General features: G+C 43.6%; 1 protein-coding gene across 4 annotated transcripts in view; it reads left to right on the top strand.

Moving 5' to 3' along the window:
- Positions 1-17,223, top strand: part of RPTOR (regulatory associated protein of MTOR complex 1) — a 135,415-nt gene that overhangs the window by 84,405 nt on the left and 33,787 nt on the right. For 2 of the 4 annotated variants that reach the window (XM_072025751.1, XM_072025750.1), the window contains exons 15-22: positions 253-318; positions 960-1,151; positions 2,428-2,568; positions 4,136-4,253; positions 5,649-5,789; positions 6,226-6,384; positions 13,018-13,136; positions 13,449-13,517. In XM_072025751.1, the coding sequence (XP_071881852.1) occupies positions 253-318; positions 960-1,151; positions 2,428-2,568; positions 4,136-4,253; positions 5,649-5,789; positions 6,226-6,384; positions 13,018-13,136; positions 13,449-13,517 (1,005 nt within the window). The remainder of the gene's footprint in view (positions 1-252; positions 319-959; positions 1,152-2,427; positions 2,569-4,135; positions 4,254-5,648; positions 5,790-6,225; positions 6,385-13,017; positions 13,137-13,448; positions 13,518-17,223) is intronic. The other 2 variants (XM_038165299.2, XM_072025753.1) reach the window with 1 other exon arrangement.

Consider the following 17,223-nt stretch of genomic DNA (forward strand, 5'->3'; position numbering starts at 1 on the left):
TATGCCTCCTCCAGAACAATACACGGAGGTTGGTTGGGAGGATCATATTGGCAGCCTGAGGATACAAGTTTATCAAGTGTCTGAGGCGTATGACAGGGCTGGGTGACAAGAAAATTCCAGTTCTCTCTCCTCTCTTGCTCTTTTAATGAGATCATTCTGAGTGCAGTTTCTATCGCATGTTTCAGAAAGCGTGGAATGTAGTTGTGCTCTGACCTGTTTTCCAGATAACAATTAGTTGTATATTGTTTTAAGGCTGAACACAGGACAATGACTGCTTTTATTCTGGCTGTAATTGTTAACAACTACAACACAGGACAGGTGAGTCCCAACATCCTTTTTCCTTTCATTGTCTCTCCTATTTGTTCTCTGCTTTGTGCCTTTCCTTTGATAAAAATGTCCTGGCTTGCATTAATGCACAACCCTGAACAGGGAAATAGAAGGTTGCTTTACATTATTTTTTGGTGGAATAAAAGAAAAATTGACCTGGAGGTGTGACAAACACATTATGGACGCGGCACCTGGACGCGGAGGTTAAGGACACAAGTCACTGAGCAACCAGCCCTCCAGGCACTACACTGCCACGCTGCTAAAGAAATAGTGCCTAGGTGCTGTCGAGTGGAAACTTGATGGCTGTGATAAAGTTCTTGGGAAGAGTGTATGGAATGAGCCATAAACCTTAGGGCTCTGACAGGTGCAAGGAGTATTTCCAAAGAGGAAAAAACAAGCTTTAAATAATACAGGAAGTATTTCTAATGCTGAACTGTTTAGCTAGCTATAACAGCGTGTAGTTGACCTTCCCTTTATGCTCCTTCCAAATGGTATTTTGGAACAAAATGAGTATATGACCAAGGAATAATTATTTTCTCTTGCTTTCCTGTCTATTTCAGAAATAATCTTCTTTGCTGATGATGAGATGGGAAGATGTCAACCAAAATAAATTGCATTGATTTGTGTTTTAGGAAGCCTGCCTTCAAGGAAACCTGATTGCTATTTGCCTGGAACAGTTAAACGATCCACATCCTCTTCTGCGTCAATGGGTAGCCATTTGTTTAGGACGGATTTGGCAGAACTTTGACTCAGCCAGGTGGTGTGGTGTGAGAGACAGCGCTCATGAAAAGCTCTACAGTCTCCTCTCTGATCCAATCCCAGAGGTAAAAATCCAGCTTTTTAAATAAACAACAGCCAAGTTGTCAGACCTCTGAAAGCAGGCTGCAGAAGTACTCAGAAAACCAGGGCCTTCAAGAGCTTCATGATTGTGTCTGGTTCAAAGAAAGATCTTATCACTGTTTCTTCAAGATGGTTCAAATCATACAAGCCCTGTGAGAGAAGCAACTAAAAGAAATGCAGGGGCTGTTCCTACAGCCCAAAAGTCTCAAAATCTTGGAGCTGGCGATAGGAGACACCACCTTTTTTTGCTTCTTGGCATATCAGAGGCATTTTAAAAATGTGGTCCCAAAGCTCACCGTGTGTTTCAAAAAACCCTCTAATCTTTTTTATCTGAGTATGAAAACTGTTCTCCTCCCGGTATGTGTGAAAGTACATCTTTAATTGAATGTGTTTTACCCTTGTGACCAACTCTCCAAGAGAGAAGAGATTCTTGTGCAGAGCATGCCTGTGATTGACAGAGCCTGTCAGACCCCAGTGAAATTACAGTGCACGTGGGAGAAGTAAGCCTGGAGATAAACGCCAGTGCTGACTTGCAGTGATTAAAGATTGGATTCCCTTTTACATTCAGTCTTCTGTCCTGTATCCTCAATCTCCTTTCTCTTGCCTAATCTTTCCCCCATTTTATAAACCATATTTATTCGGTAATCAGGTTCACCTGTCTTTACAACACATCTGCAGCTCTGTTTGGGGAGCTGAGTGATCGTTTCTGCTTTGTGAAGCACATTCTGCACTCACTGGTTATGCTGTATCCCCACTGTTTTCAGTCTGCCAAGGCAAGCTGTAAGCCATCTGATCCCTCTGTTCTTTGTGTGATCTGGCAAAATTTGCCCAGATTTGAGCTGCTGTATTTTCTCCTTTCCCTTTTCCCATTTTCTGCTACCTTTTTGTATGCCCTTATCTGAAGACTGTAGTTCAGCGCTGTTATTAAAGAGATCCACATGCCAACAGTAACTCCCAGTGTACCTTATTCCTATTAATTAATATTCTGTGCAGTGTCAACTGGAAAAATCACCCAGGGGAAGGTCACCGAGTATTCTGGGAAATTAAATGTACTCCTTCATCTGTGAATACTTAAAAGTCAGTGCTTTGATGAACCTGTTTTGGTTCTTAGTCTCTGTGGGCTTCCATTTAGCCCTCACTATTTACCTGACACAGTAGCCTCGGTTTCCAGAGATGCCATTCGTGAGGAAAAAACATCCCAATGGTAAGCTCCAGGCTGGAACCAAGAGAAAAATAATAATGAATGCTTGCGTCTCGCAGGTTCGCTGTGCTGCAGTCTTTGCACTGGGAACGTTCGTGGGCAACTCAGCTGAGCGGACCGACCACTCCACCACCATCGACCACAACGTGGCGATGATGCTGGCCCAGCTCATCAACGACGGCAGCCCCATGGTTAGAAAGGTAGGGAGGGGGCTGGCGGTGCAGGAGTTCGGTGGATTTGTGCTGGTGAGCTCTGCACCGTGCTGAATCAGAGTGCATTATTGAATAGACTTTTTAATGAATCAGACTCATTTCAAAGCCTCTGGTTCGTTGTGAAGGCTTTTAGCTTTGGTTCCTGCTGAGAAGCAACAAGCACGCCGACCACATCGTTTGGGCTGCCTGCTCAGTGCAGGATGGCAGCGTGCAGGAGCACACTGGGATGTTGGTTCATCTTCTCGCCCTTTTTCAGTGCATGTACTGTGATGTTTCATTTAATAGTGCAATGTAAGGAGTCCACTGAAAGGAATAATATAACTAGTGTCTATTAAATCACGGAGTCCAGTAGTTGACAAGATTGTCATTCAGATCAAGGTGTTTCTGCTTTTTAACAGTGGACCTCTGATTTTGATAATTTATTCAATTAGACAAATGTCTAACGCAGCAGTAACAATCTCAGGGTTTTGTGGGCATTTTTATTTCCTGGCTGTGCATTTTTGTGTGGTGGTGTTTGTTCTTTGAATTTAAAGGGAATGCAATAACAGAGATATGGAAGGAGTTACACTGAAGACTTTTTCAGGTGGACAAAACCCTGAGAATTCTGGTTAAGCAACTACTCTGTTAATGCTCTTCTGTTGGTTTCTGTTTTGATTGCAAAATCTTACATTACAGGATCTCAGGTTTTAAGTGAAACGGTAATGTATTGTTAGAAACATGGAGTTTGTGACAGTCCTAGGGAGGAAGAGAAGAGGGAAGTAAGAGTACTGCAGAGAGAATGTGAGAGCTTGTAAAAAGATCTTCTTGCTTTTAGAAACCATAAGGAGGGATGACAGAATGGTTACAAGTAATACCTCAGGTCCTGGAGAATTATTTTCTGCCACACCGTTGTACAACAATGGTACATTTGATGTTTTAGGTTGCTTTTGATGGGATGTAGTTTGGTGTCCTAAAACTTGCGTTTGCTGAACTGTGGAACATCAATACCCTGACAAGTAGTCACCAGCATTGTGAGGATTCATTTTGGTTGTCTTTTCCAGCATTTATCAGTTTAATTAAAGAGAGAACTGCATGTCACACTGTACGCTCTTTGAGATTCATAAATCTCTATTTTGGAGATTAGTCTCCTGAACAGAGAACAGCAATCAATGCCAGATCTTCACCTCTCCTGTTTGCTCATTCCAAAAGCATAGCAAATGCTGTCCATTGGAGGGCCTGAACCTCACCATCTCTACCCTCCCTACCCCGATAATTCAAGGTTTCTGCATTGCACTGATGAGAATGAGTTGTCTCGATCCTTTGTGGGTATGCAGCATCGTCCTCACGTTAGCTGCTGATATGGCAGGTCATTGCAAAGCTGGCTGTGGGATTCAGCGTGGGGCCAAACAGCAAAGAGCAATTGCTGTTGGTTGTTTCTACATTTTCTTAGTGTTAGTCTGGAGGTCCATCCAATAATATCAGTAATAATGACCATATTGTTCTGCCTTTTCCTTTCGTATGTTATTTCTGATCTATATAACAATGAAATACCTGTTTTCTTCTGCTCTTTCCATAGGAACTGGTGGTGGCTTTGAGTCACCTGGTGGTTCAGTATGAGAGCAATTTCTGCACCGTTGCCTTGCAGTTCATGGAAGAAGAGAAGAATTACCCTCTCCCTTCTCCAGCTGCCACAGGTTTGTGGGTTTTGTCTTTATGGACAGGAAACCTGCAGCCTGTTAGTGCTTGAGAATGTTACCTGAGTAGTTTGCCCAACACAGTGAAATTAATGCTGGTGGTGAATTGTCAAACAACACCATTGCTACAAATTTGAATGACATGGTGCGTAGCACTGTAATATATTTATCTTGGAGAAATGTGCTCTCAGCTAAAAGATACCTAGAGCTCACTAAAAAGTTGTGGAGACTGAACACCTTACCAAATTCAAAGAGATTCCCTTCAGATCAAAACCGAAGTATGGTTGGTACACAGGCTTACCAGACTTCTCTCAAATTATATGTGAAATTTCAGCTTCATGTTGACCTAATGGGGCTAATAAGAAGCCACAGCACAGAACAACGACACAGACGTATTTCTTGCTACTCTAAAGCACCAGATGAGAAGCAGTCAAGAACTTCATGTTTTGTGTCTGTGGTCCCAAACTTTTGTTGTGTGTATGGCTTTATATAGGAAATGAAAAGCCCAAGTGAAGTTAATGCTGACTTCATATTTTTCTTATATTAACCTTGGAAATCATCAAAGATAATGGGACTGCTGCAACAGAAGCTTGGAGACGAGCATGTGTTGTCTCTGCAAGGAGTAGTTTAATCTCCACATTGTCTGAATAAATTAAACGTATTAGAAAATGAGCTTCTTCACATTTATCTTTTTTGGCTGCAGGAAATAATCATTATTTATAGTTTATATAGTGCTTTTTCTTATCCAGAATGATCCCAAAGTACTTTATAAGTAGGATGCACTGGAAGCATTGCCTCAGTACCATAATGCAGCCACCTCCGCATTGAAATGAAGTAGCTGTTCTGAAGTCATGGTACTGTGTGTGTATTCAGCAATGAAAATGAAAAAGTTTGGGAAATTTTAATTATCCAGGTCACGGATGAAATACAGGTTGAAACCAGGTCTGAAATTTGGTCAGGAAAACAGGATTTTCATAACCCTTCATAATGAAAACATTTTCCAGAGTTTTAATGAGCAGAAGCAAGCAAATGCCATCTCCTAAATGGCGCCTGCTGTAGCAGCCTGTCCTAGCACAGTATCTGGGCAGTGGCCCAGCACCGACCTGGAGAGAAGAGTCGTCGTATCTCTCTGGGTAGTCTGCAGGCACTGGCAAGGCTCGGCTCACCTGGTTTTATTGGATGTAACAAAGTCACAGCTTAAACAATAGAGAAACACAGTCCTTACTGATTATGTTCAGGGAGGAGCCTGTCGTACCTCGTTCTGTTTTAACATAACGGGCAATGGCTGAGTTCTGTTTGTACTGGTAATATTTGAGCGATTTATTTGCTGGGAATCTGCCAACAGTCTATGGTCTCTCTGGTTGCATTTGTAATTGCTAAATTTTGCATCCGCAGAGGGTGGGAGTTTGACCCCGGTGCGAGATGGTCCATGTACACCGAGGCTGCGGTCTGTCAGCTCTTACGGAAACATCCGAGCAGTTACCACAGCCAGGAACCTGAACAAGTCCTTGCAGAACCTCAGCCTGAATGAAGAATGTAAGAGAGATTTGAAAATTCTGTCATTTTCCTATACCACTTCTTTTTTCACTTCCATGTGCTACCATGCAAGCTACCATGTGCAAACCAATCTGAACTGAAACTAACATTTTTGCCCAGATTATCCAGCTGACAGCTCCAAGGGGTTAGATGAGGAGCACTCTCCTATTTCAATTTTTTTTGACTTTTTTTGAAGTGTCTGGTGACTAAAAAGGTGTCTTCCGACTTCCTGACATACGTGGATTTTTAACTGAATCATTTATGACCCCTTGGTGCTTACTCTGTATTTAAACATTCAGTTTTTAAAAGGAGACTTTGTGGATTTGCCTACACTTTCACAGAGGGTTGTAGAATTCACAAATGCTGTTATGCCTGGGTAAAAATTGTTCTCTTCCCCAGTTCCTGTTTAAGCATCTGTCCTTTTTTCTTTTGGCAGCGGGAAGTTCTGTTGCATTTTCTCCTGGGAATCTCAGCACCAGCAGCAGTGCTAGCAGCACCTTGGGCAGCCCTGAAAATGAAGAGTATATCCTGTCGTTTGAGACTATTGACAAGATGAGACGAGTCAGCTCTTACTCTTCTCTGAATTCACTGATAGGTGAGTAAGGCTCTCTCATCCTTTGTTCGGTGTCACCTTTCTTTACATGTTTGCACCAGCTTTTGCGGAAGGTTTGGATCTTAGCTCCTCCTAGACCTCCACAAGACTTCTCGTATCAGTAGAAATGCTACTCGTGTGTCTGGGTAAGCTATATGCAGAGAAGAGTCCCTGCTGCTCAGATGGCACTGGAAGTGAGAGCTGTTGGCTTCAGCTGTGTGCTTCACCATGACAGGCAGCAATCCTGTTAGGAATTTGAGCACAAAAATGTAGCACATACAGGATTTTTACATCCATTGCAATTTAGTTGGATAATCAAAACAAGCACTCCCCATCCCATGGATGTAGCAGCTGGGCTCTCTGGCAGTAACCCCTTCCCCTGGTTATTTTTCATGTAGGTCGTATTTCTGTACAGCACAGCCATTTTATCGTGTTATTCATACAAGGAAACCTTACCTAGTTAATTACCATGTGCGTTTATATGTAAATTGATAAAATAGGACTTATTAGAGAAGAAACCTCAGACTGAGTCTCATAACCAGAGACTAATTATTTCACAGAAATTTCCTTTTGTGCAAAAAGTTCCATGGCTGATCCCACTGCCTCCAGGCCCTGTCCATTATTTCCTCCTGGATAGGTAGCTCTAACATTGGTAATTGACTGAACTTTTTAACACTACTCAACAGTCCTTTTTCCCTGGGACATCTGACTCTTTGGGTAATGTACAGACCTCTGCAGAGCGAAGTGTTACAGCACAGAAGGAAGGGAGATTTTGGTTGCATTTATGCAGTGCACAGCTGAATTGCATGTAATGCTTGTTTTGCACTTCTATAGAACAAAGCTGTTTATATTGAACTATTTCAGTGTTTTTTGTTTGCTTGTTTGTTTTTAGTAACTTTCCCAATCCTGTCTGCTTGCTACAATAGCATTGCTTTAAGCTAGCTGCAGGCTGCCGTTTTCCATACAGCCTAAACCATTTTGGGATGGTAACAGACAACGTGCAGAAGGGGGTTAGCTTTTGGAAGAGTCTCCTTCCAGGGAGGAGAGGAGGTGGCATGTAGCAGAGAAACAAATGTTGAGGGAAATCTGAATCTTTTCAGTCTATCAGTGTGCCTTGATCAATTCATTTCCTTTTGATTATAGGCAATGAAATTGGGTCTTCTAAAGCACGACTGGAATGTTAGGAAATTTCTCTTTGTCTTAAGCTAGAGCTTGAGTTTTTCTCCTTTCCACTGGTGCAAACTGGTATCTGCCTGATGGCTTGTGCAAGACTCACAAGAGCTTTCAGCACATTTGAAAAAGAATCTAAAGATGAGCTAGAGGTGAGCGAGGGAAACTTAGGAAAACAAAAAGAGCAGTTCTCCAAAACCTCCCTCATTCCTATTCAATCGGAAGAGCTCATATCCAGCTGGAAACAGCAGAGCTTATAGAAGTGTTTAAAATTCATAACTCACAGAGAATCCCATTACTTTCAGCATTTGCTTGCTGAAAGCTGGGCTTTTTTCATTTCTACCGAAGAATCACCATCCTTCAGCCTGTTCTCCCCTAGTCCCCAAGGAAAGAGTTTTCAAAATACCATCAGCTCCAGCCACCCTCAGTAGCACTGTGGCTGCTGTGCAGCTCTCCTGGGCTCACATTAACCCTGTTGTGGGTAATTTTTACTTGCAAGTAGCAGCTGCAGCTGGCCTGTAGCCTTCCAAAAATGCCCTTCTGCCTTACGGGTGAGGTCCTTTCTTCAAGTTTTAGCATGCAATAAATAGTGCTATACTGCTAGCAAGAATGGGGTAACTGAGAGCGGGGTCACCTAGATGGTAGACCTGCCTTGACTGTAGAAATATTTTGCTCTACTCTGTCTTCTGGGAGTAATGACCGTGCCAAGTACTTGAGACAGGAAGAGCAGTAAAAGGGGTGCATTGGGCACGAGTCGAATCAAACCAAAGCAGAAATCCAGTCTGTAATAACACAAGGAGAAATTAGAGACCACAGTTTAATTCTGTGTTCCATACTCAACATTCTCTAAGTTGATTCACAGATGCTCAGGGCTTTCTTCCCCTCCTGTGATTTTAGGAAGATGCTTCTAGAAGGGTTATTCTGGATCAGTCTCTCCAGCTTTTTGATATTGTGGCGATGTACTTTTTCCCATAACCTGAGGAAAACCTCTGGACTCTCTCTTCTGCCACTTTATAAACAACTTCCTAGCTAAGCAGCAAAATGCCACCTTGTATGCTCCCAGAAAATGCAGCATGTACTTTTAGTCTAGGTGTGCTGTTTTCTGGCAGACTGTTCCTTGGCCAAGCAATCCTGAGTAACCAGAAGAGATTTATCTCTGGCCCACGTGTCTCTCAGCTGGCAATGGCCAGTTTTTGAGTAGTCAACAAAAACATCAGTTTGGATTGGGAAATAAGCCTTGCTTCTTTTTCCATAAAACAAGTCATTTATCTTTGCCTCCTGAAATTTAAGTTTCATTTAGTTTTAGGATAGGAAAAGAAAAGGAATTAAGATGAGGGTTTTGCGTACCTCGAGGCTGATTATTCATATCTAAATTGCATGATTAAAGTCTTTGTCCTATGGAGACCATCACTGGAAAGATTATATTAAGGAATGATCAAAGGAGGAGGAAAAAAAGGATCTTGGAGCAATGAAACGCTGGGGAGTAATTCTCTTTTCCAGCAGGAGAAGCTGGGGATAGAAAATGTTTGCCGTGGGGAGAAAAATGTCAGGGTGTGGCAGCAGGCATCAGAGCAGCAGGGTTGGCTTTTTGTCCTTGGTTTTCCTTCTCCCCTGATGTGCCACTGTTCGCCCTGGCCTCTCTGACATTCTTTGTGGAAAAGGTAAGGAGACGTGGCGTGGGCTTTCCTGTTTGCTGGGACAGCCCTGGTCCCGGAGAAGTTCCTGCCCTCTACTTGATGGGCTGCTCCTGGTTTCTGTTAAATCGTTTAAAAACTCATGGTTTGCCATTTGAGTTACCACCAGGGGTGGCAAGGTGAGGCACACAAAGCCAGCACTGTGGATGCCCAGCTCATGTCAGCTACGGCTTGGCAAACAAAGGCATTACATCCCTCCCACCCCATGTCACTCCTGCTCTCACTTCAGCCTTCCTTAGGGCCCTGACTTCTCAGGAGATGCTTATTATTCACTGGGAGCAGCTCATAGAAAACCAAACTTCATTGTAGCAAGGAGTAGCAAGGGAACAGCCGGTCCCAGGCTGGCTGCAGTGCTCGGGAACGCTTTTGCATGGCCCCGTGCAAAGAGAGCAGCCTGCAGACTGTCAAGTCTGTGCAAGAAATATTAATTTGCCATTCCTCCAGGGAACGAGCTGCTCTTCACATTGTCAAAGTAGAGTTCAGAGAGCCATCAGAATTTCAGATGTTTTCTTCATCTGAGTAGCTCTCGCAGGACCTTCTGTGTGGCTCATGGGAAGAGGAGCGGCTTGCAGGATACAGATTTACAAACCGGGTGGGATTAGCACCGATGGGAAGCAGGTAGCCGAGTCCTCAGGTACTGTGCAGTGTGAAATACTTCAGCTCTGTGTTTTCATTGCGTGCCAGTCCCAAACTTGCTCTTTTCCCTGCAGGCAGAACGCGCAGAAAGCAGAGCTGTCTGCGGTCCAAGGCGCGCAGCAGCGCCGGTTCAGCTATTGGTCAGTTTTTGCTGCTGTGCTGGGTGGGGAGCGGACTGCATCTGCTCCGGGAGATCAAGGCTTAAAATCACTGCAGTGATTTTTAAAGGGGATTAGAAAGAGGTCCTGTCAAAACAGAAAGAGTAAATAAAAAAAACATTAGCGTTCGTTTTTGCATCCCGCGTGGTTCTGGTCTTCGTGTACTCGGTGACCAGGCTGCACGACCTCAGCTGGGTCCCTTCCTCGGGGCCACGGCGTGATGCTGCCTGTTAAATTGGACTAGGCATTATGCATATGCAAACAAAATCAAAGTCATCAGCGAAGAAATGCAATTTACTTTTGACATTCTTCGCTGAGAGAAATCATTTTGTGAATCTATACTGCAAGGTCCATTTAACTGGCTTTGAATCAGTCTGACTAATTACGGAGCTGTCTGCTTAAATTAACACCCCGTCCCCCTTGCTCGGCTCTTTGTTTGCATCTCCTGGCTATTTTTTTCATTTCAGTCCATTCTATGAAATCAAGCTGCTGTTCCTCCCGCCGCCTCTGCTGCCTTCCATTATCCCACTGACTCCGGTGCTCAAGTTTTTACAAGGGGCTGTGTCAGATGTGTCACCCGATTGAATCAGGGTAATGAACAGCCCGAACGTGGGGGGGGGTGCAGCAGAAGAAAGGAGCAGTCCTCCGAGCTCCAGCTCTGAGCCTTTGTAGAAATTCCCTCTGTTCTTTTCAAAGGCTGCTGAGCGAGTGAGGGATTGCATTGGCGCAGTTCTGTTTTAAATTTGTTTTTCATGACGCTTAGATGTATAAAAAATGTCGCTGTTTTTTTTTTTTTATTCGTGGCTGCGTCATGAGTGAGCTGGTTATCAGAAAAACTGGAAAAACTGATGGGTACCTCCTCGCTCCCCCTTTTTCCCCCTCTCCTCTTACTGTCTTTGAAGGGCTTTAAAAGAAATCAGACCACTCAGATTCCCATCGGTCCTTATGTAACCACTAGCACTGGACCAAAAGTAGGAGGCAGAGCACCGAACAGACTTCAGATGGCTTTACCTGGCTACCGCTTCAGTGGCTGGGACTGTTTTTTTGCTGCCACAGCTCGTAGCACTGCGTGTCTCCTGCTGTCTCTCCTTCCCCCACCCCCTTTTCTTTTCCTTGTAGTAGTAGCTTCCAGGAGGAACGTGGCAATTGCAGAAGTGAAACCCAAATGGTCAGAAGCCCAGAAAGGACAGACAAGTGGTACATCACCATCCTTTAAGTCTGGGAGTCCTGACCCTCTTCTGAGCAGAGACTTACTGTATTGTGTGTTGACATTTTCAAACATGGATAAAGAAATTCTGAAAAAGACGATGACTTTGGCCAGTTGTGACCAAGGGCAAAGCCTGAGGTTGGATCAGCACCGTTCTAAGTCAGCTCTGTTAGCCCCCCCTTCACCCCCCACTGCATTCACGTGTTCCTCAGTATAATACACTGTGGGCTCTGTCCCCTGCTAGCATAAACCACGTATGACAGATCAGTGCCCTTTGACTCTGCTGCATCTGGACAGTTGGTATTGCTTTCTGGGGTCATCAACTTCATCATTTTTCCTGGGCAGATTTAACATTGTCAAGCCCCGTGTCTTACCTGCACAGGAAAGGTTAGGATGAGCTGTAGGAGCCTGTTGTATAGGTGACCCCCAGCAAATGGGCAGCACTGGGGGGTACTGCCATAAATACTTCTCTGTGAGATTTCTGCATGAAACTCTGTAAGTAGGTGCCCCCTTGGAAAATTCTTTGGATGTCAGCTGAGCAAGAGAACCTTTGCCTTGCAGGCCAAATGAAGGGATGGAGTTAATGACTTCCTTTGCATTTTGCAGGATGCTTTGTCACGTGTTGGGGATTTTTTCTGACAGAAGAAAGATTGAATTGTCTAATGCAGATAGCTGCATGGAAGTACAGCATGCGAACAGCTGAAGTTTGTAACTGCGTGCCACTTGCATTCTTCAGCCAAAGATCCAAACTGAATTGTGTCTATTTTCTGTCGGTTTCAGTAGCAGGTGTAGCAGCTATGCAAGGTGCTTGTTGAACAAGGGCCCTTTCTTTGTAACTTAACGTTTTATATTTAGATGCCTACAGAAACATGAAAGGAAATGCAGTAACAGCTTGATCTGTCATTTACCATCGATTGTGACTCATCTGAAATCCCTATTTTAGTTCCCTTTTTGTTAGTGCAACCACTTTAATATTGTCCAAATGGCTCAACTCCCAAAAGACAGCGTTGCAACTATTAAACGTTATAAGGGTTAGAAGAAAGAATAACAAATTAAAGATTCACCTGAAAGCAGCAAAATGCAATATTCACAGAATTCTGTCAGTTGTTACAAAAGCTTATTAATTTGATTTGTACTTTGAATCTGTCAGGCCCTTCTGCTGAAACACCAAACTGCAGATATTCTTATTAAATAACAAATTGGTGATTGAGGAATTGGTACAAATGTCTGAGTTAGACTTGCTGCTTCTTAAAGGTGCAGTTCTTAAAGCTTCATTTTAACGTTTAGTAGACTTGTAGGATACACAGAACCCTGAACAGTCAAGTTGAGTACTAATCCTTAAAACAGCAATAAAAGTAAGCATCCAAATATAAGCCAGTAACCAGTAACTGTTTTATGTTTTTTGTTTTGTTTTGTTTTTAGCATTTAGTATTTTAGCTCAGGAACTCCAAAGACACTATTTGGTCTTCCATTTGGCTTTTTCAGATTATTTGCTTCAAGAGCATAGAAAACTAGCAATTCAAGGCCTATTTAGGTAGTATTTATTTTGCTTTCTCCCACCCTCATTCTACAAACCCTTGCAGAGTTCACAAAGAAAGACAAAAAGCCCACGGAGAGTATTTTTGAGATCTTACCTTGATGTTTTCTTAGATGTCATTGTGATGTTCAGAGTTCTAATGAATTTTCTCACATAAGATGAAAGAGTTTGAGTTGATGGATTGTCATGTACTCTGGGGCTTTGTTTTTTGTTGTTGTTGTTTTACTATTTTAGGTGTGAGTTTCAACAGTGTTTATACCCAAATTTGGAGAGTACTCCTTCACCTAGCTGCGGACCCCTACCCTGATGTCTCCGACTTGGCTATGAAAGTTCTCAATAGTATTGCCTACAAGGTATGCCCTTCTGCGTGCGTGTGTCTCTGAGGCTTTTCTGTCAGCTCTTTTTATGGCTAGGCAAAGCATAGGTAGACTGAACTAAATAGGTCCATTGGAGGGCTCTGGTAAGTGATCCTAGTTCAGTCTGAATCTATTTCAGAAGGAACTTTTAATGTTTCAAGTGGGGGAGGGCCTGGGGTTGTTTTAGGACATAAATTAGGTACGGACCGTAGACAGTAGGTCTTGTTTAGAAGCCTACTTGTCTAGATCAGTCCCTGGGAGAAACCTTAAATATACTTCATTAAATTATCCGTTTGCAAACTGATTTAGATTATGCAAGTGGGACTGGCCTGCAGACTGAAGCCACAACGGCTCTCCAATCCAGGTGAACTAGTACATGTGAGTCAGCATGCAGACACCCCTGCCACTACTCACCTCTTCAACCCAGGCCTACTCCGCCTAAACCACCATCCTCATCACATTTCATCCTCCAAGGATGACAAGATGTCCCTGGAGGCTGCCATCACTGCTGATTCAGAATTGCCAGCTTGGGGAGCTGTAGCAGCACCCTCACTTTCCACCTGAAACGAGGCACCAGGCCACCCCAGAACATCTTCTCACCGACTGCCTTCCCCTTGTCCGCCCCAGTCAATGGTGTCAGAAAGCTATCTGAACGCAGTCCTTCCCACATGCTTCGATTCCACCTTCCTAGTTGCTCTAGCATCAATACCATGAGCCATTCCAATGCAAGATGACGTCTCTTACTGATGATTTCTAATGAATAATCCTAAATCTTCAGACTTAAGCTTCTAAGCTAAAGTTGCAGTAAGAGATGCCAGCATTGTGCACTGCCATTTTAATGCGTTAGAGACTTCTTGCTTTGAAATCTGGTTTTTCTCTGGAGAAAATAGTTACTTATTTAAACTCTTCCATTTGTTTTAATAATACATGTCAGTGAGTTGGTAAAGTCTGTGTTTTGGGATAAATAATTTTGAGAGTGGGGACAATGAGGTCTGGCCTTCCCTGGTGATACAGATGTACAGCACGTTACTGTCAGGCTGGAGATTCCAAACTAAGGTGAATAAGGAAAGGAAAAGTTAAAAGATTTCCATCTCTCTGTTCTAGGTGCATGAAGCTGTTTCAGCATTGTGTTTTGGAAGGCTCTTTGCAATATAAAGTGTTAGTCCAACTGTGGGTTTAAAAAGGGTTATAAAGAGGAAATGGATGCGCTTTTCCTGCCTTAACTGTTTTTTCAGAACTTACTCCCTTGCTCTAGTGGAAAGAGATGTATAAATATTAATAAAGATGCAGTTGTACCCTGCAGGTGTCTTCACTAGCACCACTGTAGTTCTGCTTAGCCAGCAGGAATTTTGATCACTGTGATGTGATGTCCATAGGAATATTATGACTGGTTTGATAGATTCTGTGTTGATCCTGACACGTCTGGACCTAAATATATTGATACCAAAAGGAGTCCAAAAGCTCGGGTGGATGGATATCACGCATCGCAGGCTGTGCTCCTCAGACAGCTGCCCTACAAGGCAATGGCTTCTCAAATGGTTTTGCAAAATAATAAAAGCGTTCCTGGTTATGAAGACTTTTATCTGGGGATGCTTCAGTGACCAAAATTAACTTGTTCTTATTAGCCGTATTTGCTCCTGTGTTAGCCAGGAGGTGCATAAGGAAAGCATTGAAACGTGTGATTTGTCCAGCACTTCGGGCAGATGCATACATGGGGGCTTAACCTGCACACTTGGTGGTGGTGTGCATTTGCTGCTGCAAGTATTACGTGGCTTAGGTAGCTTCTAAAATGGTTCCTTTTTGAGAAATGTTATTAACAGCCCACCAAAATGGAAGTTAAGGCTTCAGACCATGGGTTACGATCTGGCCTCTGCTCATTTCGTCATGGACAAAGCTCCCGCTGTGAGCAGTGCTGCCAGGATTCACAGCCTGAAATCTGCCTGTCTCTGCTGCTGTGAGCTCAGATAGACTATAAGAGCTGTCTGTCATGTAATGCAAATTATTAGCAATTACATTTGTGTTAATTGTACCCTGCAGTCTTTCCTTGGTGTTAATGGAGTGTTGGTTGGACATGAATGGAGCAGCCTGAATGCTTGGCCACAGGCCTACTGCCCCTTCTGAGTAAAGCACATGCAAACAATGTGTTTCTATTTTGTTGTTTGCTTTAGTTTTGAATGGAAATTGAAGTTGATTTTCTTGAAATATACACACAGATGTTTATATAGAGAGACACGCACAGCTTCAGCCTAGGTAAAGAACTTGGATATTTGGGGTTTCATCCTCTTGTTTTAGCTGATACAAAATTTAGGGAAAGAGAGGCTTCATTTTGGAACTTGGACATCTGAGAGTTTCTTGTATTAACAAAACACCTGCAATTTGTATGGTATTGCCTGTTTCTGGTGTTGGCTTTTTAAGCTGAAAGACCTGAACAAATTAGCCACGGGCTTATGGTTCTGAAAGGTATCAGAAGTACTCCACCTTCGTGTTTGGTTAACTAAGTATTTAGCCTTAAAATGTTGCCAAGCTCTGCGCTTTAAATCCTTATGATTTTTAAACATATTTTGAACAAGGTAGGTGTTAGTCATGCAACTCGGTTGCCCTGATGGGTGTTCAGACAACACACGGAGAGCGGCGTGGTATGAGAGCCTCAGAAATCAGCATCGCTACACACCAAGAGGACTGGGAGTTTGGTGAAGTTCAGGTTAAGTCTGAACTTGTAAAATAGGCATTTGCAAGGCACTCTGTGAACTAAAAACAGAATTTTTGTTTTCAAATGAGGCAACTTCTATTCAGTGTAACGGAGCCATGGATATAGATCCTTATGTACAGGAGAGCTCCAGTGGTCTTTAAATAGGGCGATGTCTTTCTGAGCAGCTGGTGAGTAGGTTGCACAGACGTGCACGCTTCCTGGATTGGAAATGTGCAGTTTTATTTCATGGGCTCATTAGACATTGCTGGTTCTCATACAGATTGCTGCTGTGTTGTGATTTATATTTATGGTGCAGATTGCAAGGGTAAAACTTTCCTTCCCAGCCTGATCTTTTAAAAAATCAAAACGTGGTTTTTGGCTGTACCAAAGCAAACAAACACAAAGGACCCAGTAAGCAATGTTGGCCTTTAAAGACTTTTTGAAATCAAAATTAATTAAGGAAAGTTTGCTTCCTCCCAGGTTGCTTCATTCAGCTGTTTTTAATGGAAGGCTTGAGGCTGAACTATCCCAGAAGTTGCTCCTCCAACAACATCACCCCTTGGTACAGGCTTTTCTGAGTACCAGCAAGCAATTCTGACTGTGTGCTCTCTCTCCCCCTGCCCCCCTCCCACTTTTTTTCTCTTTTCTTTATCTGGAGTCAATTTGAAAAATTATGAATTACCATTTCCCTTCCTGAAAAGAGATGATTTGACTGGCAGAGGAGCAAATCCCTGGGAAATGGGGAGCTGCAGCCTGGAGCAAAATATGCTGCCATGTCACCGAACTGCAGCCCTCACACACTGCTCACTGCTTGCAGAAAAGAATATTTTTTTATTTTTTTCCCAGTAAAAAGGAAGGCTGTCTGTCACATTCATCTCTGTCTACCCCTTCAACAAGCTGTCATTAGCTGACCTTGTCCCCCTGCTGTGAAACAAGGTGACCTGACCCCTTTCAGCTGACAGAGACCGCAAGAATCTTCAAACCGAGCCTCCTATGACTAATTAAAACTAGTTATGAATAATAATCCGTGACTAGTTGCTAAATTGCTTCAGCTTTCCTCCCGTTCTCATTGCGTGATCTCCGGTGCCAGCCCCGTGGGGTGCCAGCTGCTCACCGGAGACCCCGCGGCAGCCCTGACTCACCGAGCCTTAGGGCCCTCCTCACCCCCATACGGCGAGGAGGAAATAACACAAAATCAGCCTGTTTTTAGGAGGAGGCTGGCTCAGGGACCAGCCTGGCTAGCCGGAGGTCGTGGCATTTGCCTTCTCAGCCGCAGCCAGCCGGTGTTTGCCGTGCTGCAGGGGTGCTGTGCCGGGCCAAACAACCCACGGCCAGGAGGGCTCGAATCCTCTTGAAGCCAGGGAGGGGAAAAACTCCTTGGGTCACTGGAGGGAA

Source organism: Anas platyrhynchos, chromosome 19 (assembly GCF_047663525.1).
Source record: "Anas platyrhynchos isolate ZD024472 breed Pekin duck chromosome 19, IASCAAS_PekinDuck_T2T, whole genome shotgun sequence".
Lineage (NCBI taxonomy): Eukaryota > Metazoa > Chordata > Aves > Anseriformes > Anatidae > Anas > Anas platyrhynchos.